Source organism: Sceloporus undulatus, chromosome 9 (assembly GCF_019175285.1).
Source record: "Sceloporus undulatus isolate JIND9_A2432 ecotype Alabama chromosome 9, SceUnd_v1.1, whole genome shotgun sequence".
Taxonomy (NCBI): Eukaryota; Metazoa; Chordata; class Lepidosauria; order Squamata; family Phrynosomatidae; genus Sceloporus; species Sceloporus undulatus.
The window spans coordinates 33,558,531-33,583,153 of NC_056530.1; the positions used below are offsets into that span (position 1 = coordinate 33,558,531).

At 43.1% G+C, this 24,623-nt stretch overlaps 1 protein-coding gene across 2 annotated transcripts; it reads right to left on the reverse strand.

Annotated features, from left to right (window-relative positions):
* Nucleotides 1-4,782: 4,782 nt before the first annotated feature.
* ADAMTS4 (ADAM metallopeptidase with thrombospondin type 1 motif 4) lies at nt 4,783-23,414 on the reverse strand. Of its 2 annotated transcripts, XM_042440919.1 has the most exons (9): nt 22,050-23,414; nt 16,868-17,191; nt 14,375-14,507; nt 13,065-13,232; nt 11,673-11,959; nt 9,532-9,718; nt 8,447-8,622; nt 7,223-7,398; nt 4,783-6,625 (listed from the first exon to the last, which is right to left on the reverse strand). In XM_042440919.1, the coding sequence occupies exons 1-9, from the start codon at nt 22,668-22,670 to the stop codon at nt 6,199-6,201; spliced, it is 2,499 nt and encodes an 832-aa protein (XP_042296853.1). In that variant the 5' UTR covers nt 22,671-23,414; the 3' UTR covers nt 4,783-6,198. The 2 variants fall into 2 exon arrangements, with proteins under 2 accessions (XP_042296853.1, XP_042296854.1); XM_042440920.1 differs by lacking the exon at nt 13,065-13,232.
* Between the last annotated feature and the right edge of the window lie 1,209 nt (nt 23,415-24,623).

The window sequence follows — 24,623 nt, forward strand, 5'->3', positions numbered from 1 at the left end:
GCATATATAGGTCTGTCCCAAGCTTTCCACTCCACCAAATGCATCTTTTTTTAGGGTTTTAATTTTTTTAAAATAAGTCTTTATTAAATTATTTTAACATATATACAAACAATGTCGCATATACCCCATTCCCTACCCCCTCCTGCATGGATTGATAGAGTTTAGAATCAATACACTGTTTACAATTAATACCTAACATTCAATATGTGGGATTTAATTACATTATTGACTTCATTGTACTCCATATTCCCTTTAACCTTCTCAAGCAGGATTTCCTAACCCAAATTCCAAGCTTCTAGTTTCCTTTCTCCAGTATATTTTAATCTTCTATCTCTAATAATATCAAACAACAAGTTATCTGCCAAATACTTATCTGCCTTGGTGAAGTTCCAATTTTTACTTTCTTTCCATCCTGATGCTATCACAGCCTGTGTTGCTTTTAATGTATACTTTATTGCTTTCTCTCCACCACCAAATGCATCTGGGGAAGTAGACTAAAGCCTTGGAAAGCTCATGCTGCCAACATCTTTCTTTCAGTTAGTCTCAAAGGTGCTACAGGATCTCTCTACATATGAACTCTGCAGACTAACATGGCTGTCTCTTTGAACACAAAAGGTTCTTAGGCAGACCCTGGCAAAGTGGGCATCCACCAGGGAAAGCAGCCTGAGAGAGATGGCCAGCTTTTGTAAGGATTTTGGGGCTGGCTTTGGCACCTTTGAACACTGGCTAGGAACTTGGTAAGATGCATCGTTCAGGCCTGCAGTTTGGTGGTAACACTGCTTCCAAACATGAAGGTGCCATGAAAATCTAATAGAAATAGAATCATAGAGTCATAGTTGGAAGAAACCCCAAGGACAGGACAGTCCAACCCCATTGTGTCATGCAGGAACACAGTCAAAGCACCCCTGACAGATGGCCATCCAGCTTCTGTTTAAAAACCTCCAAAGAAGGAGACCATCACATGCTGAGGAAGCATGTTTCACTGTCTTTCTGTCAGGAAATTCTTCCTAATGTTGAGGTGGAATCTCTTTTCCTGTAGCTTCAATCTATTGCTCTGTGTCCTATTCTCTGGAGCAGCAGAAAACAAGCTTGCTCCATCATCAATATGACATCCCTCAAACAGGCCTATCATATCACCCCTTAACTTTCTCTTCTCCAGGCTAAACGTCCCCAGCTCCCTGAGTCTTTCCTCATAGGGCATGTTTCCAGACCCTTCACCATTTTGGTGGCCCTCCTCTGGACATGCTCCAGCTTCTCAACATCCTTTCTGAATTGTGCCCAGAACTGGACACAGTTTTTTAGGTGAGACTAAAGCAGAAAACAGTAGTACTATTACGTCTCTTGCTCCTAGGCATCATACTTCTATTGGTGCAGCTTAGAATCGCATTGGCTTCTTTAGCTGCCACATCACACTGTTGACTTGTGTTCAACTTGTTGTCTACTAGGACTCCTAGATTCTTTTCAAGTGTACAATATAATCTTGGACTCCCATCACCTGAGGCCCAGGCAGCATAGCTAGTGATTATGAGATCTGTAATCCAACAACTGCTAAAAGGCTCCAAATTCCTCAGGTCTGAATTAGTGGATGAACATGTCAGCGAATCAGACTTCTGCCAAGTTTTAAGTGGTGCTGAAAGCTAGAACATTCTTCCCTGTGGAGGCCATAGCTTTTGTTTGTTGAAGGTACTGTAAGCAAACTCTAAGCACAGGCATACCCACCCAAACGTAATTTGTTGGGGATGCTATAAATGCAAGATCATTGTTTTGAGCCGTGAAGTTGGACTATGGGTTTTGTTCCAGTTCTGTATTCAGGGTAGCCATGTAGAAAAATGCAACAAAGTGCAGTACCTTTCTTGGCCAATCAAAATGCACAAAATACGTAACGCAAGCTTTTGAAGCTCCATGGCTTCTTCATCAGACAAAAGATGTTGAAAAACCATAGCAGAGAAGAAAAGTGATGTTGCTAGAGTCACAGGCCTTCATTTTGTATCAGATGTTGTTTCTATTATTGTCAATGCAAGCTCAGGCCATTCCCCTTCATGACCATGTGAGGACTGGGGACAAAGGGCGATAAAAGACAGATAGTACATTTTAAACTCCATTTGGGAAAGTAACTTCCTTGGAGATCCAGCTTCTCCCTGTCCTGTGTAAAGCAAATTGCTGTTTTCTTAGGCAGAGAACATTGAATTTCTCAGGAGGGAAGTTACTTTTCTGTTAATAATAGCTATAGCATTTACCGTCTATACCACTTATCAGTAAATTCAGTACTCTCTAAGCAGTTTATAATCTGTAATCCAACTGCCACCAGCAAACTGGGTATTATTTTACTGATCTATAGAAAGATAGAGACCGAGTAAACCTTGGAGCCCTGGGATCGAACTCACAACCTTGTGGCTTCAGTGTCAGCATTCAACTCCACCAGGGCTCCTTAATGGAGTAGGAGTTTTATTACCTCAATTTTATTAACCTTTGTCCCTGGTCCCCAAATGGCCAAGAAAGGGACTAGCCTTTGCCTACACTGAGATCCCTTCAGATTAACTGACCCACAACAGAAACATCGTCTGATACAAAATATAGGATGCTGATATCATTATGTTTCTTCTCCTGTACGATTTTTTAAATAATATATCTTTAGTCTGATGAAGAAGCCAGTGGAGCTTCAAAAGCTTATGTGATGTACTCTGTGCATTTTGGTTGGCCAATAAAGGTAGCACTCTTTTGTGGATCTGGGGTTTTGTTGCATCGTCCAGTTCTAAAATTCTGTGATTCAGTTTGTAAAGCAGAGGCAAGGCTTTACTGGGCCCCATCCACACTATGAAAATAATCCAGGTTGAATCCCTGTTGTTCTCACATCTCAAATGGATTTGATGCACTTTTGGGGAGATGGCAAAACCCCCCACTTAACCCGGGATATTCAATACCGATCCCCCCTCCACATTTTCCTGAAAGATCCGCATCAATCTGCATCTTCAGCAGTGTGGATAGGTTTCCGAATCAATTTGGATCGCTCTCTAGCATTAAAGGAAGGGAAGTGGCTCCATTTTATCCCAAAATGATAGCATGTGTGAACAAGAGATTTGCAATAAAACCAATATGCGTTCGTGGGGTGATTCGCATCTCCTCCGGACAACAAGAATGAGTGTGAATGCCCCGGTGTTGACTGCCAAGAAGCAGCATAGAATGGCATCCAGTGTAACACATCACACCAAGAACAAATTCATAAACAGCACTAAATAATCTGGCAGATTTTTTTTATTATTTAAAAACAAAAAGAATAACCCCCAAATCCCCAACAAGAATCATTATTAATATTATTGTGCTACTGATAGAAAATTGTTATAAAAACCCTGGGGCCCCAGGGGACTTGCCTCGGGGCCCATAAAGCATTTGCTGCCATTCTTTAAATTATAATTTAATTAAATTATTAAAACTTCAGTGTCAGTCTCTTGGCTGGTCCAGGCATCATTGGGTTAAAGAAAGGCCATTCCTGGGCCAAACCAGTGTGATAGGGTTTTTTCCCTCTCCTATGGGTCTTCAGAAGTTGTAAATATAGTCATCCCTTCCAGGGGGAAATATGATATGTTTTCAGCCCCTTTGGGGAGCACAATTTATACTGAAAGCATATCCAGGCGTAGTGCTGCTTTGCACAGAGGCAGCATTTGCTTCAGCTTTTCTGGCTGCAGCTCTTAAAACTGGGAAAGAGAACCCAGATGTCCTGCTCTCCTCCCTTGACTTTCCTGCCAAAACTCTGGTTTTAAATTTTCATTCCATAACTGGCCTGCGAGCAGCTTTTGCAGCACGCTACAACAAGCAGTCCTTTTGGGTTACTGACTGCTTCTGCACTGCAGAAATAATCCACTTTGACGCCACTTGAACTGCCATGGCTCAATACTAGGGGAGTCTAAGCATTGTAGTTGTGTCACAACAAACTAGGATGCCCAAAATTCCATTGCACTGAGCCATGGCAGTTAAACCGGTGTCGAATCGGCTTGTGATCCCGCTTCGATCCATCCTGGGAGAGGCTGGGAAAGTATACATAATTTGTTATTATTATTACTTCTGCTTTGTGGATTCAGCCTCAGAGGCAGAGCTTAGACAAAAGTACAAAATCCAGAACCACAACCAACTAATTTAGGATTCTGGGAACTGTACTGCCACAATAAACCTTTCCAAACCCTGGTCAGAAGACCTCCAGGTTGGGACCCATAAAAAGAAACAGCTAAAGATTGGCATTTTAATGTGGCTCCCTCAAATTCTCAATGAGAATGTCCACATTTCTTCCCAGAACCAGCAATAACTGGAATCCCATTGTCCCCATAGCTTTAACCACTAATCTATACTTTCATGACAGGCCTAAAGACTGAATGTGGGAGACTGGGAGTCTGTCTCTCTCGCATCCCACAAGAACGAATAGGCCTTGGGGATTTTTTAGGCTTAGATTAAATTAATTTTAAGACCCCCGTCGGCTGATTCTTCTTTGAACTCTGGAGAGTGCCTTCTGAACTATAACGTTCGAAGACTTTTTGAGTTCCTTCCATCTGTGATAAATTAAGAACCATGTACAACAGTCTGTGGAGTCTGAGTTAAGAGGGAAATATGTGTGGTCTAATGTGCATTTTTGGGACTCGGAGTCTCCATAGGCGACAGGCAAGGACACAGGAGATTTTCACATGGACAAAAGTGACGGGAGCATAGTGGGATGTTCCCGTCACTATCGCACGATTGTGTGAAGATTATCAGACGACATCGCATGACGCGCGATAGTGACGGGAACATCCCACTACGCTCCCGTCACTTTTGCCCATGTGAAAATCTCCAGAGATTGCGGACCAGACCCCACCAATGAAGGGATGGTTGACTCAGGCCAAGACATTGAAGTTCTCCCCTTGGAGAACTATAACCATAATAACTATAATTTCTCCGGTGCCTAACAATTGCCGCAAGAAAAGGCCGCACGCTCCAAAATGGCTTGGCCTTTCTAGTAGAGGCTTGGTTGAAGCCAAGAGAGCTGAGGCGCCCAGGAAAGAGTTACTTCTAGAAAGGAAGGAGGCGCTTAGGAGGCTGAGGTAGACATCGCTGATTCAAGCACATTTCTTTTCTGGCCGTTCCAGCAAACGTGTGGTGAAAGTTTGCCACGTTTTCAGGGAGCGTGAAGGAACATTGTTGCCTACTTCGTTCTGCATTTCTGGTATTGTTTTAAAGAGAAAAGCCCTCCACGCCACTAAAACTCTACATACGAGTGGTGAATAAATACAACCGATAATAAATAAAGTATAGGAGAGACTGGGAATCGAGAAGGGTACAGCCATAATGGATAACAGACCCCTTGAAGGCCTCAGTTAACCCAATGTTATTATTCCAGAACTGATGCCCACTTTTCTTTTTCTTTTCTTCTTCTTTCTTTTTTGCTGGCATTTCAAAAACTAGGAACCAGAGGTTTTTCCCTTCCCTATTCATGTGTGGAATCTGGTCTATCACTCTATAAGGGCCTAAAGGCATAAGATCCTGGAAGCAAAGCAGGGTCACCCCTGGTTAGTATGTGGATGGGAGACCCACCACTGAGTACCAGCTGCTGTAAGCATTATTTCAGAGGAGGGCACTGGCAAAACCACATTTGAGGATTCGTCGGCTAAGAAAACCCTGTGAGATTCATGGAGCTGCCATAAGTCGACAGGCGACATGAAGGCAAATACACACGTGCGCACTTTCTCACATGCCCCAAGGGACACAGAAAGGGCCAGCCATACAAGCCATTTGGATTGCTAAGTTTTCTTCTCCTTCTCCTCTCTTGGTCTGTGTCCTGCACGGCTAAGGAGGTTAAGGCAGAGCCATGTGCCCAGGAAAAGAGTCAATAATATGCTGCTGAAGTCCCAAAAATGCGTCCAAGGAAGTAGACTTTAGTCTACGAAAGCTCATGCTGCCAACTTCTTTCTTTCAGTTAGTCTCAAAGGTGCCACAAGATCTCTCTCCATGGTGCAGAAGAGTCTGGAAAGATCCTGAGACACCAACATCTCTCCAACAGAGACCAGCATGGCACCCAGTTGTTAGCGGTTTGTGCTTCTTAAGAGACCCTTGCAAAGGTTGCCATTGTGCCATGTTCAGAAAAGAGGACACCTTAAAACATTCCTCTGAGGTCCTCCTTCTTTGTGCAGATACACCATACTGTAGAACCACGTACGAAGCCCAACCAGAGCCATTTCACTGGAGGGTCTGTTTGTGGCCTCGTCGGTTCCTTAGGACCTCTAAGATGCGGGCTTTCTGTTTAAGCCATTGATTTGAGAGTCTCTTTGGAGCCTTGGGGACAAAAAAGGTGTACTTAAGGCGAGGGATCCTCTGGTCAGTCACCACCAAGGCTTGTAGAGTGAGAGGCTCCTTCAGTGGCCCACGGCCCGTGATCATCTCCATGGCTTTGGTGGCCCCGCTGTAGCGTAGGGCAGACCCACTACGCAGTTGAACGTCCTGCTCAGAGGGCACAAGGATGTAGTTGCCATTGAGGGCGTAAGAGCCGTCCTGTCGGCGAAGGGCCAGGTAAATACCATCACTGGCAGACGAAGAGCCACTGCTCTGGCGGATCAAAATGTGGGTGGCTCCTGCAGGGATGGTGACCACATCATTGTAGCCGTACCTGGTGGACAAAAGACAGGAGACCTCAGGAAGAAATTGGGGTGGGGAGCAGCAAAGGCCTAACCATGAGATATAGGATGGTCTGCCAAGGTTTGGGGATTTATTCTTTATGAAGCATATTAAATCTTTCAGGGGAAATAGGTAGTTAATAAGGCACCCTTGTGCCTTTAATGGTTTCTAAAGTCCTGTGTATTCCAAACCAGATGAACCATGTCTGTCTGTATGCGGAAAGATCTTGTAGCACCTTTGAGACTAACTGAAAGAAAGAAATTGGCTGCATGAGCTTTCATAGGCCTCGGTCTACTTCCTCAAATGCATCTTTGAAAGTTCATGCTGCCAATTTCTTTCTTTCAGTTAGTCTCAACGGTGCCGTAAGAGCTCTCCCCATACTGATTCTACAGACTAACATTGTCCATAGTAACTCTTACAGTCAGTCCTCCATATCCATGGATATTTTATCCACAAAATCAAGCATCCGTGGCTTGAAAATATTTTAAAGGTTTAATTGAAGGTTACATTAATTGAAAATATATGCCATGTTTTTTTTTTGTCCTGTTCCTGCCAGCGTTTGAATGCCACAAGCACAAATCACACTCACTGCGGTTTGGTGAAGGAACCATAGATCTTGGTACAGGCAGAGTTGTCCCCGCCACACACCATGCATTTATCAAACTTCTTTTTGGAGCCAATGATACGATCGCAGCCAGCATGGACGCAGCGTCCCTGGACACAGATAGAGCTGGATTCAGGAGAGCAGGGTGTTCCGTCAGCTACCTAGAACAAAGAGGGAGTAAGTTTTTCACTGCAGGGACTGCTAGGAAAAGTTCTTTCTACTTCTCTCAGCTTTTCCTCATATCAGAGAATTACAGAGTTGGGAGAGACCTCAAGGGCCATCCAGTCCAATCCAGTCCAATTGCCATGCAGCAACTCAAAGCACCCCCCCTCCCCGACAAATGGCCATCCAGCCTCTGTTTAGAAACCTCCAAAGAGGGAGACTCCACTACGCTTTGAGGGAGCATCTTCCATTGTCGAACAGCTCTTACTATCAGGAAGTTCCTCCTAATGTTTAGCTGGAATCTCTTCCTGTAGTTTGAATCCATCATTCCGTGTCCCATTCTCTAGAGCAGCAGAAAACAAGCTTCCCTTGATCTAGAGTCTAGACACTATACTCCTGTTGATGCAGCCTAGAATCGCATTGGCCATTTTGGCTGCTGCATCAAATTGTTGACTCATGTTCAACTTGTCTACTGTTCCTAGATCCCTTTCACATGTAGTATTGTTAAGCCAGGTGTCCCCCATCCTTTATCTATGCATTTCATTTTTTCTGCCTAAGTGCAGTACCTTACTTTTCTTTGTGTTGAGATTCATTTTGTTATCTTTGGCCCAGCTTTCTAGTCTATTCAGGTCATTTTGAATTTTGATCCTGTCCATTGGGGTGTTAGCTACTCCTCCTAATTTAGCGTCATTTGCAAATTTGATAAGCATGCCCTTTATTCTTTCATCCAAGTCATTGATAAAGATGTTAAATAGCGATGGGCCCAGGTCAGAACCCTGTAGCACCCCATGGTCACTTCTCTCCAGGATGAAGCTTCTTTGTATACTCACCCATTCATCCATAATGTAAAACACAACGTAAAAAGGAGGAAAGTAGGGGGAAGAAGGGAAAGGACTATAGCAGCACCTGGATTTATTTTATTTTATTAGCATGAGCTAAAACCCACTTAGGCATACAGTGGTTTTTTTGTTTTTGTTTTAAACTTCTGTAAAACCTCTGAAAGATCTGCTGAGGTCCAGAAGGACCAATTATGATAGTAACACTTACCTTTGGTTCAAGGACATAATAATAGCCCAGCGCATGGGACTGGCAGGTCAGCTTGCATTGGTCCCGTTGAGCCACACCACTATAGCGAGGCACCCAGTCCATTGGGGCAGGGTAGTCTTTAAACATGTCTGTGCGGTGGTTGTAAACAGCACATTGCTGTTCCCGGTACGTCAAGGCTGGAAGAAAATTCACGTTCAGGATCAGATTCCACACTGAAGATGAGATAATAAGTCGGTATATGGCCCCAGATTTAATTTGGGTAGGGTTACGAAGTAGTCATGTGAATGGTTGCCACTTGTTTATTGTAACATTTCATTTCTTAAATAAAACCAAGCATGTTGGCAAGACGTTGGATGAAAAGACTAACTCCAGTTTTCTCAAATGCTATATGTGACCATCTGGCTAGGAGCCAACTATAGTTGACCCTCCACATTTGTGGCTTTGACTTTTGTGGATTTGATTATTTGGGGTTTTGATGAATATGTTCACTCTAGGAATCCCTAGGTCCTCCAGCACAACTCTGCCAGAAGGTGACCATAGAGTTGTGTTGGAGAACCTAGACATTCCTAGAGGAAACACTTCTCTAGGCATTTGTAGGTCCTCCAGCATGATTCTATGATCAGCTTCTGGAAGATGTTGGCCATAGAGTTGCACTGGAGGCCCTGGAAATTCCTAGAGAGGTGTTCTCTTAGGTAAAAAGATCACTGATTTTTTATTTACAGGTTTTCCACATTCACAAGGGTCCTGTGTCCCTAACCCCAGTGAATGTGAAGGGACCACTGTAGAATCCAGAAGATGTGACCCCCTTCTTTCCATTGTTGCTTGTGTTTCCATCCACCATTGCACATGCTAAGGGTTCTCAACTTTGGGCTGTCCTGATGTTTTGGACTTCAGCGCACTGAATACTTGAAGAGTACTTTGAAGAAACAAAGTCCAAAACATCTGGAGGACCTAGTGTTCTGAACTGTTTATACTCCTGCTTAATATATTTCTAAAACACATAGCTTGCTGCTCCAAAATCAGCATGTAATGAAGCAAACAATCTATGTTTAAACTGTTTTACTGGACTATAAGAATTGTCTTACCGGTTCCATCAGGGCAATCCTGGACATTGCAAGAGCGATACTGCGTACGTTTCCCCTCGCAGTATTTGCCGCCATTGCGTGGGACAGGCTTGTCGCATTCTCGGGTGGAATACTGCACTCCTCCTCCGCAGGTGCGTGAGCATTCACCCCACGGACCCCAGCGTCCCCAACCTCCATGCGTGGGGATCTACAGAAAGGGAGATCATTGTATAATCATTGTAAACATTCAAATAACAATCAGCCTATATCCGATTGCAAAGTCCAACTAGGGTAGACCCACTGAATCAATGCAGTTTACTTATGTGTTGACTCACCACTCAGTAATTGACTTACATTATCTATTCTGGTTGAGACTAAGCAATGGGATTTTGGCCAATATCTTGGAATAACTCAAAGATACAGCTGTGTTAATCTGTAGAAACAGTATGTAGAGAAGTCGAAGGCTTTCAAGGCCAGCATCCATAGGTTTTTTTGTGGGTTTTGGGGGCTATGTGGCCATGTTCTAGAAGAGTTTCTTCCTGACGTTTCGCCAGCATCTGTGACTCTGAAGATGCCAGCCACAGATGCTAGCGAAACGTCAGGAATAAACTCTTCTAGAACATGGCCACAGAGCCCCAAAAAACCCACAGAAAACTAATATGTAGAGAGATCTTGTAGCGCCTTTGAGACTAACTGAAAGGTGAGATTCATTGAAAGTTAATAGTTATCTTGGAGTAACTAGGTAAGATCGACCAATAATGTTGCCCTACTATTTTAGATGGAAAGCAGAGGAACGGCTTGCCCTAGGAAACTCATGGCAGGACTTTGTGCTTTGCTGTTCAGCAAAAATTAGTATGATGTAGCAGCTAAGAGCAAAAAGGGTTGCTATGAAGATCGCATTTAGGTTGTGGAGAACCATGCGTGCTTGAACTCCTTACAGGAAAAGTGGGGTATAATTAAAAATAAAGGCCTAAATCCAGTTGCTCTCCCGACTAGATTGGACCCACTAAATAAACAGAATTTGCGCAAGTGTCAATTTACCATTCAGCAGTTGGGTCTTCTATAGTTGGGACTAAGAAAAGGACTTTGATCCTAATAAACTTGATGTTAGTACAGTAAAAATAAGACGCACCTTTGGTGGCTCAAACTGATGTGACATAAAGTGTGTAGGAACAAATTTATTACACTGGTCAATTCTCTGGCTATCTAACGTGGGAGAATGGACTGGCACTATATTTGCACCCAACTGGTACAATTGTTTGTCCCTTCTCTCCTTTAAACTCACCAGGGAACTGAGCCAATGGCTTGGGAAGTGACACCAGTCTTTGGGGACTTCCACTTTGACTAGACCTTCAATTAATAATAATAATAATAATAATAATAATAATAATAATAATAATACAATGTATTTATATTCTGCTTTTTCGCAAGGAATCAATGCTGATTTAATTATTTAAAGTGAGAGAGAGAACATATGTGAATGAGTGACTGAAGCTGTGACTGCCCATTGCAGTCTCTCTGCATCATATTCCCACACCCCACTCTTCTTCTAGTGTAAATGTTTCACAAAGGAGATTATCACATGGGGGAAAGGATGAGATCGCTCTTGTCCTTATTGCATGGTTGCACAAAGATTATCAGACAATATTGCACTTATTCTGACATTATCCCATCCTTATGCTGTCCTTATTGTGTGATCGCACAATTGTCAGATTAATGGAAGCTCCCATTAATACAAAGTGATGGGACCATTCCACTTTACTGACACAAGAAGGACAGGATAAACACGATGTGTGTGATAATCTTTGTGACAATCGGGATAAGGATGGGAGCGATCTACTTCTCTCTCTTCTTTATGCTCCCTGTGATAATCTCCTAAGAGTGGCAAATTTGGGGCACACCACTCAAACACTATTGTCCATATGGAAGAGGGTTTTGAGTCATAGATGTCCCTACTGATAGCGTGATGACGTAGTCTACCTCAGTGATTCCCAAACTTTGGTCCTCCAGATGTTTTGCACTTCAGCTCCCAGAATTCCATACTGTTGGCCAAGCTGGCTGGAACTTCTGGGAGCTAAAGTCCAAAACACCCTTGGTCTACCTGGTTTGTTATTTGTACCGTGGAATGAAAAAACCTCATAGGTGCCAACAAGACTACTTACATTATATGCCTTCAGCTCCACTTTGCTGATGCAATGGCCACTCATACAGCTCTTGCCTTCCCCACAAGGCGTCCCATCGGCCCAGGGGAAGTATTTGGTCTGGCACATGAATTGCCCATTAATCCGACCCGTGCACCACAGTGAGGAACATGGCAGTTGCATATTGGGACAGTGGCGCGAGTCAGGCCCGAAACTCAGCTGGCATTGCTGGTCCACATCGTAATTGCTGCCAGGGAAGACAGCTGGCAGGCTCAGGGGTTCATGTGGTTTGTCTAAGAGACAAGAACCTGAAGGGAAAGAGAGAAGGAAAGAGGAGACCAGATGATTGAGTCTTCCAAGGGAAGAAAATTCCCAACTGTGGAAAGTTTGTTCTGCTTAAAAAACCACAGTATTATATCCCCTCTACGATAACATGTTCAGGCATATGTATTAGAAATCATTGACATGTCTTCCTGAAGAACCAACACACTATCCCTGTAGCTTCTTCTGTTTTTCTTAGTTCTTAGTTCATTTTAATTACAGTCATAGACCAGCACACTTATGTTGTTCTCTTTAGTCTGCCAGGATAAACTGAACATGAATTGAAATGGATTGAACTCACAGCATGCACTGGCTTTAAAATTATACAGTGGTCCCTCCACATTCACTGAGGTGAAGAACCTCTGTAGATGTGGGAAAATTGCAAATTAAAAAATATTATTTTTACCTGAGAGAACATCTCTCTAGAAATCTCTGGGTCCTCCAGTGCAACTCTATGGTCAATATCTGTCAGAGGTTGATCACAGAATCATGCTGGAGGACCTACAAATGCCTAGAGAAGTGTTCTCTCTAGGTTCTCCAATACAATTCTATGGTCAACGTCAGGCAGAGTTGCACTGGAGGACCTAGAGATACCTAGAGAGAACATATTAATCAAATCTGCAAATAATCAAAGCTGCAAATGTGGAAGACTATACTCTAACAGACACTGTTTTATGAGACTGGCAAAATGCCACTAATAGGGTGAAAGTTTGGTGGCTTAGAAAGCAAGGCTTCTTATTGGGACTTCAAGTTTTCCTGAATGAGTGGTTTTAAAAAAACCCAAAAACAACTTTTCCAAGCTGATCTAGGCTTTGGGCTACCAAGAGACACCTATGCAAACCAAAGTACCAAACGTGATGGCATCTTGGTCTGATCCAGCACACCTATTTTATGTTCTTGTGTTACTTGGCATGGCCTAGTGCTCATTTCACATAGTGGGCTATTGAAAAGCAAGCATCTGGACAGTTGTGTTCCCCTCCTCTGGTGTTTAGCTCATGGTGCCAAGTTATTGGGGAGGGGAGCATGGCCTCTATGGCCAAGAAGATCCAGTCAAACCAAAGAGAAAGGACAACGGGATAAACCACATTTTACCATGGCCATTGTCTAGGAAGTCAGTGATGAAGCGCCCGCTGCATGGCGACCACATCTCATTGGGGTCCACAGGGGTCATAACGGAAGCCATCATATGGCGAGACTTGCTGTGGTAGTTCAGCTCTCTGCAGTGCTTGTCGTCGTCATGCAGCATGTTGAAGACATGTCCTAGAAAGGGAAGAGAGGGAAGTAAGGGATACTTGGTCAGCACCAGTCCTCTTACATGTTCCTATTTGTAGAGCTACAACATAACACCTATTTCTAAGTCTGCCATTAAGGTTGCAGTATCTGAGAGTTTAGCCCAAAGGGCCAAAACATTCCCCTTCCTATGCTATCTGAAGTTAAATTTAGAGTTTGGGGATCTCATTCTTTTTTTTTTTCTTTCAAAAAAATCCAAGTTTCTAGTCCGTATTCCTAGTCTTCTCACTTGCCCTGACAAAATGATTTGATAGGTTTTACAGACTTTAATTTTTTATTAAGCATACATAATGCAACACAATAATACATTAGGAACACAAATTTAATAAATAATAATAATAAAACTTTTATTTGTATCCTGCTTTTCTGTAACTAGACAATCAAAGCGGCTGACCAGATTATATGAAACTTTATAACTGACCAGATTATAATATCCTATTTTCTTTACCCCTTTTGTACTTCCCTTTGACACTTTTTCTGTAGAGATTCTAATTTCTTCCTATCTTCGCCCTTATTACATCAAACACTTCTTATCTCAACACGCTCATTTCTCCTGATTTGATAACTATTAAAGCCAAACCGATATAGAAAATAAGTTTGCAATTCTATTATAGTAATATAATATATATACTTGTCCCTCCATATTTGCGGCTATGACTTTTGCAGATTTGATCATTCACGGATTTTATTAATGTGTTCTCTCTAGGGATATCTAGGTCCTCTGGCAGAACTCTGTGGTCAACTTTAACCAAAAGTTGCACTGAAGGACCTAGAGATTCCTAGAGAGAACACTCCACTAGGCATTTGTAGCTCCTTCAGTGCGATTCTATGGTCAATGTCTGGCAGATGTTGGCCACAGAGTTGCACTAGAGGACCTAGAGATTCATCTCAGGTTAAAACATAGTGTTTTTGTTATTTGAGGTTTTTCACATTCACGGGGGTCCTGTGCTTCTAACCCTAGCGAATGTGGAAAGACGAGTGTATTTATTTTGGCATAAGTCCCACTGAACTGAGTAGGACCTATTGTTGGCATACATAGGACTGTGCTGTCCATGGCAGATCTTTCCTAGATTTGTCTGTTTAAATGAAAGGCTGTCATGCCCACTACTTACCAAGTTCATGTGCTGCAGTGAAGGCAGACTGGAGCCCGTCATCCTCAACAATAGAGCAGCTGCGTGTTGGGTCACATACAGTGCCAACGTCCGCCATGCCCAGAGTGCCACAGCTGGAGCGCCCACAGAGATCCTGTTGGTGAAAGAGACGTGTGTACTGTTTATAAAGGCTTCCAAATATTCAAGATGGAATCATCACTTGTCAATAGAAACCATTTGGCAAAGAGAGAAGGATAGATGGTATAATCTCATAGCTGCATCACATCAGCACATAAATCCATAACAGTATTCAAGTGTCTTCACACATCTTATATTTATTGCCAATTCATTTTCTCTTTATTGATATCGTCTTAGGATCTTCAAAGATATAGCCGTATTAGTCTGTCGAATCAGTATGTAGAGAGATCTTGAGGAAGTAGACTGAAATCTACAAAAGCTCATGCTGCCAACTTCTTTATTTCACTTAGTCTCAAAAGTTCTACATTCTTAGGATCTTGTTAGGGAGAAAGGCTGAGATATAAAAATTTCAAACAATGAAAATACTGTACAATGGATTTGGTCCAGATTAAGTAATTCTTTGAGAAATAAATGGGATTAGATCCGTCAAGGTTGACTTCAGTCTCACTGACTGTGACCAGTGGTATATCTGGATCTAACTCATTTTTTTTCATGGTTTGGGACCTGAACATTGGAAAGACCACCTCTTCATGAGATGCTCATACATGGATCTTTGTGCAATAATCCTGTTTTGTATTATCCCACCCACAGCTGAGGTACAGCAAGTAAGAATGCAAAATTTGGCTCCTGAACAGTTGGTGACTCCTCCGGGGACATCTTTGCCCCAGAAAAGTCATTTGGTGTATTTGCAAAACAGCAGGTGAGAAGCTTTTGCACACAGATTAGTGTGTTGGTTGAAGGAAAGCATGTTTTAAAATCCTCTTTTCTGGAAATCTGATGCTAAAACAACTAGAGCACACCCACAGAAACAAGTGGTCTTATCTGGGACTAAAGCCAATATGAGTTCCAACTACAGCACACTCACAAAAATAAGTGGGCTTATGTAAATGGAAGTGAACAAGCCCATTTTGTTTTAATGGGTCTGCTCCAAGTCTAACATTGATTTTAGTCGTGATTATCTATATTTACTCATTTTTGCTTCTTGTCTCCACTTGCATTCCACACACACACACACACACACACACACACACACACACACACACACACAATCTAGGGGTGATCTGTCTCTCCAATTTGGAAAATGTAGGAAAAGGCACAGGACTAAATACCCTAAAGGTACCGGAGCCCATTGGATTTTGGAAGCTAAGCAGCCAGCCCCAAATATACTTGGCTGGGACACCGCCAATGAATACCAGGCATTCTAGGTTGTATTTCAGAGGAAGGAACTGGCAAAACCACCACTGAGTATTCCTTGCCTTGGAAAACCCCATGAAATTCATGACATTGCCATAAGTTGACTTGAAGGCACATACTCATAAGCTAAAACAGGCAAAGAAGGAGTAAGCTGGAGCAACTACATTTCACCTAGTAATCTTCAGGTCTGAAGGGTAATTTGGATTTATGGGCTTTTCTGTATACAGTGTCCAACCAAGTCTTCCCCAATTTAATGGCCTTCCATCTCTTTCAACATGTCCATTGGCTATGATTTCTTGGATAGGCTACCAACACATCTAGAGGGGATCAGGTTAGGTAAAGCTACTATAACCAGGACACCACACCAGTTCCTAAACCAATGGTTTTCAACCTTTGGGCCTCCAGATGTTTTGGACTTCGATTCCCAGAAGTCCCAATCAGTATGCCTATTGTTCAGGGATTCTTGGAGTTGAAGTCTCAAAAATCTAGAGGACCAAAGGTTGAGAACCACTGTCCCAAACAGTTATTGCAGACTTCTTTTCCCCATTACTCATGCATTCAAAGGTAACCGAATCCAGCTTCATCTTTGTGGTTTCTGTGACTCATAGAAGTGGGATCTCTGTGTTTGCACAGTGCAGTTTTCAGAGCTTCTAAAGCTGTGGAGCTGATGTTTTGGAGATAGCCCTCCCTCTCCTTCCAGATATATAGGTTGCCTTGCTCCTTCTGGCCTCAGATCTTTTTCATATGTTGGGTCAATTAGAGCTTCTCTTTCACTTTCAGTTGATGAATTTAACTGTTTGCATGACAACCTTTTGAATATTTATCATATTTTGGCTGTTTTTCTTAGTTAACCTGAACTCCCATTTATGGCATTGTCATCGTCCTTTAAACCCTGTGCCTCTTGCTGTGGTAAAATCCCAGAGAAGGACAGACACCCGACATGCCTCCTTGATCTTGGGAAAATGCATAATGTGGCCTCATGCTGCCTTGCCAAGGGTTCACCCACCAGGCTTGTTGCAACCATGCCTCTCACACAAGGTCCTACTCTGGGAGCAGGTCCTTAGAGCCTTGGCCTTCACCATGGAGCACATGACTCTGAATACTGCCTAACTAACACCTTACCTGCCTGGTGAAGAGAATGGCTGTGTCAAAATGCTCAGGGTCCTTGTCGCTGGGTTTGTTGAGGCCTTTCTGCCAAGTGCAGAAGTTGCGTAGTGTCTCAGCAGCATTTGATGACACCTTCAGCCCATCTTCAGCTTCTCCGATCACAACCATTTTGGTCACGACCAAGTTGACAGGGTTCTTTAGACTGGGATGGCGGAAGAACTTGGCAGCGGCTGCCATGATGGTGAGCAAGTACGGCTTCAGGCCCGCACCGTGGAAACGCACCATTTCCTCATCTGCCACCACCAAGGTTTCCACGTAGTGTGGGATGGAAGCAAACCGCTATACAGAACAGAAAGGAAAAAGAGGTGAGCTTAGGGAGATCATAAAGGAACCACTTTCCAAGCCCCCCCCCAAAGCTGTATCAAGTATGGCCAGAGGCAGTTATATGAATATGGGGCATAATCATGCTGGCTGGGGATGATGGAGGTTTTAATCTAAAGCACCTGGAGGGCAGCCAGTTGAGGAAAGCTGATACAAGATGCATAGGGTGGATGGCATGTAGCATTTCTGATATACCAAAAGCACTGATGTATATATTAGGGCCTGAACAGACAGGCCAAAATAAAGCTGCTTCGGATAACTTTGGAGATATGCTGTTTAAGTGATACATGTGTTCTAAGAGACCTGAACCTGAGCCAAAGCCACACTCCAGTCCTAAGGACTTGAGCGCAGCTTTGGTGCAGATTCTGGCCTCTTAAGATCCATGTGTCATTTAAACAGCATACCTCCAAAGTGACCCGAAGCAGCTTTATTTTGGCCTGTCTGTTAAGGCCCTTAAAAAGTGACCATAGTGGGCGAATGGGAGATATAGTTCAAAAATTAAGTTTTCAAATCTCTTAGTTTAGGGCTGAAATTACTATACCAGGGATGGGAATTGTGTAATCATGGAATCCTAGAGATGGTCCCACAAGGGCCATCTGGTCCAACCCAATTCTGCCATGCATGACAGATGGCCATTCAGCCTCTGCTGAAAATCTTCCAAAGAAGGAGACTCCACCAACCGCCAAGACAGCAATCTTCCACTGTTGAACAGCTCTTACTGTCAGGAGGTTCCTCCTAATGTTTAGGTGGAATCTCTTTTCCTGTCGCTTGCATCTATTGCTCCATGTTGTAATCTCTGGAGCTGCAGAAAACAAGCTTGCTCCATCCTCAAAATGATATCCCTTCAACCATTTAAATTCCAGTTTACATCAGTAATGCTCTAGTTTAGATTAGTTGTTCTCAAACTTGGGTCTTCCAGGCTTTGGATTACCTTCCCAGAAACCCCAGCCAGTGTAGCCAATGGTTAGAGACTCTGGGAGCTGAAGTCCAAAACTATTTGGAGGACAGTGTTCTACACATCCAGCTATACTTGCAGTTCCAGTCAAAGAACATCTGGACACTTGCATGATTCCCATCCCTGCTCGGGATGGATATCTTCAAAGCAATGTGAGGGTTAACTCTCTGAGCCTGGGAGTATGTGGGAAAGGGAAGAAGGGAGAGGCGGCCTCCCTCCCCTTGGTCTACTGCTGACTCAAAGCCACAACTTCAGTTCAGCATGAGACCCAGCTTCTGGCTTATGCTAACTAGGGGAAGGGTGGGGATCAATGTCTCTCTGGTTCTATCTGATGCTGCTTGTGCATTGCAGAAACACAGTGAAGTCAGAGCTTGAAACAACTAAGCTGCACAGTTGTGACTGTGTGTCAAGAATAGTCAGAGGCCATGGCAACAAAATGCACGTGAGGGTTGGAAATTGCATAACTAGCAGTTACTAGAGTCCCAGCTTGCCATTTTTGTCCTTATAGCCCTATCATTCCTGTACCTCTTTTCCTGTAGCTTCCATCCATTGCTCCATTGTGTCCTGTTCTCTGTAGCAGCAGAAAACAAGCTTGCTCTATCCTCAGTATGGCATCCCTTCAAACATTTAAACAGGGCTATCATTTTCAGGAAGGGGAAGCCCCAGCAAGCCTAAAACATCTCCAAAGCGGAGAAAAATGGCCCTAGAGTGTTTCTGGGGGGGGAAATTACTGGGAAAATGCATGCATCCAAAGAGCCATCCCTAGCTTCAATACTTGCAGGGCACAAGAACAAAGATCCTAATCATGAGTCCAGAGCAAAGTGGGATGTCTGTCAGAGTGTTATGTTCCTAGGAGCATAATTAGAAACTACTGGTCATAAAAGCTGCATGGAATCCCCATGGGTAAAGGAGCACTATGCTTTGAATGGTAGGTGCTGGGGACTTGTGGGAACCAAGAGGGCCATGGCACTTCTGTCTGACTGGTAAACTTTGAGACCCAGCACTATTTGGACTTAATAAACAGGTTTGGCCTGAGTTAGCCTGAGCTGTTCTCCTCAGAGCCCTGCAAACTGAGCAAACCTCATCTGACCTCTGCTTGTCATGTTTCACGGCAAGCCAAACCTCTGAGGAATTCTGAGGATGAACCCAAAAGAGCATTGACAAGAGGGCTAGAATAATATCTTGTGCAGAGTAAGATTTGTGTTAAAGACTCCAAATGAAATGTTCTGGAAAATGTAAAACATGACCCCATCCTCCCAACATACCAAGTCAATTTGGAAGAACTGTCTGAATCAGTCTTAAAACATTCGGGATGAGACTCTGCTCCCTCTATCTTCTTTTTATATATTAGATAGCATCGTTTTGAAATAGCCAGCATAGTGTAGTGATTTGAGTGTTGGACTATGACTCTGGAGACCAGGGTTCGAGTCCCAGCTTGGCCATAAAATCCGCTCAGTGCCCTTAGGCAAGTCGCACACTCTCAGTCTCAGGGGGAGGCAATGGCAAACTTCCTCTGAACAATTCTTGGCAAGAAAACCCAATGATAGGTTCGCCTTAGTGTCACCATAAGCTGGAAATGACTTGAAGGCAAACAACAACGACAACAAATTTCTTTAAAGCTGGGGCAGAGTTTGGGAAAATTACCGTATATACTCAACTATAAGTCGACCTCATATATCAGTTGAGGGCAGGCTTTGGGGCCAAAATTATGGATTTTGACCTGTGGATAAGTCAAGGGTGAAACCTAGGTGCATGCAACAAAGGATCTAAAATGGATGAAGCAAAGGAAAACAATGCCAAAGAACTGACAAAAGTCCAGCAGGCATAACTATTTGTGCTCATAGTAAAGGCTGGATGGATGAGAGACTAGAAGGGGGGTCAGTGCTTCCAGGGCAGATTAAACTCTTGCGTTTCTGTGTGTGTGTGTGAAAATACAGTAATTACATTGACTTGTGAAAAAGTCGACCCAGTTTTCTTGGGTCACTTTTTTAACCTAAATCTCTAGACTTATACATGAGTATATACAGTACATTTGGACTGCCACTTCCAGAAACCACAGCCAAGAGGACTAACCAAGGATTATAGGGTTAGCAGCATCCTACTCCACTCCGCCCCAGATCTAGGCAGTCCCATAATCTATCTCCATGGGTATACACTCCAACATTCACAGATGAAACTTGTGACGCTTGTGGCCGAGTAACATCAGAGTGCGATCAGAAGGGTGTGACCAGTCAGCGTAGTTTATTAATGAGGAAGAACACACAAAACTACTATTACAAACAAAGAACATCTGGAACTGGATTTAGGAAAGTCGAGGTGGGGGAGAGAAAAGGGAAAACTTCAGAAACCATACTAGGAAGCGCACAACTTTGCTCACTTCTCTCTCCTCTCTGCTGAATTAAGGGAATGCAAATTACTTTTGAATTTTGATCTCAGTTTTCAGCAATTCAAGTAAACTAAGCACAGAGAGGGAAGGAGGAGGGAGAATCCAGGACATTTTAAAAACAACCAAGAAAGTGGGACATCAGGGGATTAATTTGGAAATCTCTGCCAAATCATGAGAGTTGGGAGGTATGCATGGGCTACGCTGGCCCTGTCTGATTGGAATTGTAGTCCACAAACTGTTCTGCAAGCTCCAGGCAAAGAGATTCCACTAAACATTAGGAGGAATGTCCTGACAGTAAGGGCTGTTCCACAGTGGAACACACTCCCTCTGGAAATGATGGAGTCTCCTTCCTTGGAGGTCTTTAAACAGAGGCTGGATGGCCATCTGTTGGGTATGTTTTGATTGAGAGTTCCTGCATGGCAGAATAGGGTTAGACTGGATGGCCCTTGGGGTCTCTTCCAACTTTATGATTCTTTGATTCTGCTGAGGCCCAGGGTCTCTGCCTGCAAGCAGTTTGGGGACCAAAATTACGAATTTTGATATGATCTGTGGATGTCAAGGGTAAGACTTAGCAGCATGTCACAAAAGATGTAAAGAATGAAACGAAAATGATGCTAAAGGTGTAGGACCTGTAGGACCATGTGTCCTTTGTTCTCCATCTTAGCTTTGTTTGGGGAAACCAGAGGCTTGTCTTTGTCCTCTGAGCAGCCGGAGGACTGGCTCAGGAATGCAGGTAGAGTTGGCAACCACGTAACTGTTTATGCTCACCCTAAAGGCTGGATGGATGAGATAGTTGAGGGGGTTGATGCTTCTTTTAGGTGCTCCAAGAAGAGATTAAGCTCTCGCCTTTCACCAGGGCATGGTTCCTTTTTTGATAAGTGTTAAAGTACAGTACAGTACTTACATTGACCCATGGATAAGTCGACCCAGGTTTTTTCAGTCAGTTTTTAAACCAAAATTTCTAGACTTATGCATGAGCATATATACTATTTTAAATTTTAGACAAAAATACAGTCAGCCCTCCTTATCCACAGATTTTTTATCCACAGATTCAAGCATCCATGGCTTGAAAATATATATATTTTGTAATATATATATATATATATATTCCAAATAGCAAACCTTGATTTTCCATTTCATATAAGGGACACCATTTTGCGATGGCGTTGTATTTAATAAGACTTGAGCATCCACTGATTTTGTTGTCATCGGTGGTTGCTGGAACCAAACCCCAGTGGATACTAAGGGCCCACTGTCAAAATCTGGAGCTGACATTGTTTCTAGCTTAAAGGAGAAAGGAAAATCTAAGGACCTCCCAAAATTGAAAGGGAGAAGCAGCTGAAATAAGGAGAGTTTTACTCCGAGGGTGAGATCAAGACTAACATACAACCAAGCTGCCTATGCAAAGCCGTACTGGTGAGGAATTTGGCCAAGTGTATCCACCCGCCTCCAAAGGAGGAAGCTGTCACGCTTACCTTTGCTCTCTTCGGAGCGTCTTCCGCCTTGGCGAAGTGTTCGCCTCCTGCAGCTGGCATGCTCTCTGGCATCTGGGCTCCCACGTTACACATTGGTCCATCCGCCTTCTCCAGCACCTTCTTTCTCACCACATGGGCACCAAATTCTCCAGCTCTGTTTGGTGCTTCCCCTTCCAAGGGCTGAATGTGGTATTCTGCACCCTGGTACTGCAGCACTCCCCGCAAAGAGACCCCGTTGTAATGGACGGCTGCGATCGAGTCCAAGTCAGAGTTCACTGTTCCGGTGAAGTAGACGCCTTGTTCGATCAGGTTGTTCAACGCTTCCCTAGACCTGCCCAAATATTGGACCATCAAGCCCTCGGCGAAGAAGCTGGGGTCTTCCTCCAAATTTAGAACCAGTTCTTCACCAAACACTCGGAAAGAATAGGAGAGCCGCTCATTCGGGTGACTGCTGCCACCCAAGCTGTTGTCAAAGATGCCATCTTTGACGGCATGCGTAGGGAATAAGGTGGCATTTATCCTCTCTGGAAATATTATTTCCTCCTGATACCTGCCAGCATGAGGCCAGACATCCACTGCAACCACCAGACTGCAACAGCTGGCAAGCAAAAGGAGAAACATTGGGGACAGATATTTTATAAGTCAAGTTTGAAGGGGAGGGAAAAAAATAAAAGGGATGGATCAACAAAAAGTGCAGTGATTTTAGGGGAGAAAGTTCATTTAAGGACAAAAGAGAAGGCTCTGAGATCGACAAAAATAATACGAAGAAAGGAGGCAAAATATAAATGCAGATAACAGACAGCTCTGTCCGCTGTCTTTCAGGGTTTATAGCTGCAAAAAAGTAGAGCCTTCAGTCAACTTTGCAGGCTTGAATCTGAAGCTGCTGGTTTCTTTTCTTACGTTTCTAAGAACAAACAATCAAAATGCTTTTTCCAGAAATATAGGGTGTTTTTTTTTTCTTCTTCTTCTCTTGTTGCCAAGTCCTTTTTTCTTTCTCCAAATGACTTTGTCTTCTTTTTCCACACGCCTGTTAAAAGAAAGCAAAAGCAGGCTTCTGAATCTCAGTGGAACAGGATGGAAGTTGACCCTTTTCTTTCCGCTCTTTGTCTTTTGGTCCAATTTTTTTTTTGCTGTTGTTGTTTTTAAGAAGCAGAAAGCTATATAAACATATATATCTCTGAAGGGCTTTTCTTCCTTTAGCGTAAATGACTGGAGATGAAAAGACAGTGGCGGAGAAAGGAAGGGGAAAGCCCAAGCAAAACGAATGCAATTCCAATTGTTTTAATCTTTAATCCTTTGGAACTTTCTGAGCTTATGAGAAAATGTATGTGTGCCTCCAGTCCTTCTCCTTTTAAATAGCTCTTTTTTGGCTCCCGCCGATTGGCTGAACAGAGGGATTTTTTAAAAAATAGCAACTCCAGTGTTGTTGATGCACACAAAGACGCAAGCTAGAAGTTGTGTGATGAACAAAAACGTATGCTCCCCCCCCCCCTTGTTCTTAGTCTTCTAAGGAAGGAGGAGGGAATAAAATGGGAAATGATGATTTAACTGTGGGCTAGGGACCAATTTAACTGGTGGAAGTTGTTGGCAGAGTTGCCAAATTCTGACACAGCACTTTAAAAGACAAAGTTTTAAAAAAACCCAGTGTCTGGATATGCTCCTTTGTAAATTCCCTTCAGCTTTCCCTCGCTTTTTAAATGATACCACTCACTACATACAAACGCATAGAAAGAGACGTATTGAGTTGCGGTCTCTTCCAACTCTATTATTCTATGATTCTATGATTCATTGTTAATAAGATAAAATATTTGGGGAGAACTGTATCATGTATGGACCAACAACTATTTGAAACGGGTTACAGGAAAGTAGAAGTACATAGAGAAGTTCTAAAACAAACGACAAATCCCAGGATTTCATACTATTCGCACGGTTCAAGCAGTGTCAAACTGCTGGATGGCCATCTGTCAGGGATGCTTTGATTGAGAGTTCCTGCATGGCAGAAAGGGGTTGGACTGGATGGCCCTTGAATCCATCTCTGTGATTCTATGATCTTGTAGCACCTTTGAGACCAACTGTGACAGCCCTAAACCCAAATGCATTTCAACACAGAGAAGTGTAAGGTTCTGCACTTAGGGCAGAAAAAAGAAATGCGTAGATATAGGATGGAGGACACCTGGCTTAACAACATTACATGGGAAAGAGATCTAGGAGTCCAAGTGGACCACAAGTTGAACATGAGTCAACAGTGCGCTGTAGCAGCTAAAAAGGTCAATGAGATTCTAGGCTGCATCAATGGAAATATGGTTGCCTTTTGAAAGGTAATTTTATTGTTATTTTCTCAGACTGTGAACCTACGAACGAAGGATTTCAGATAAAATATGTGCAATAATATAATAAAATAATGTGCAATGCCTGGTGAGTTTCCTGTTTGTTTTGATAAATAATAATAATAGTTACATTTTGCTACTATGTCATTTTTAATAACTAAATAATTCTTTTTACAAAGGTAATATGGAACCAGAAGTAGTGTATCAGTTCAAGGCAGATGGCTGTGTATGTAACCCATTGGAATAC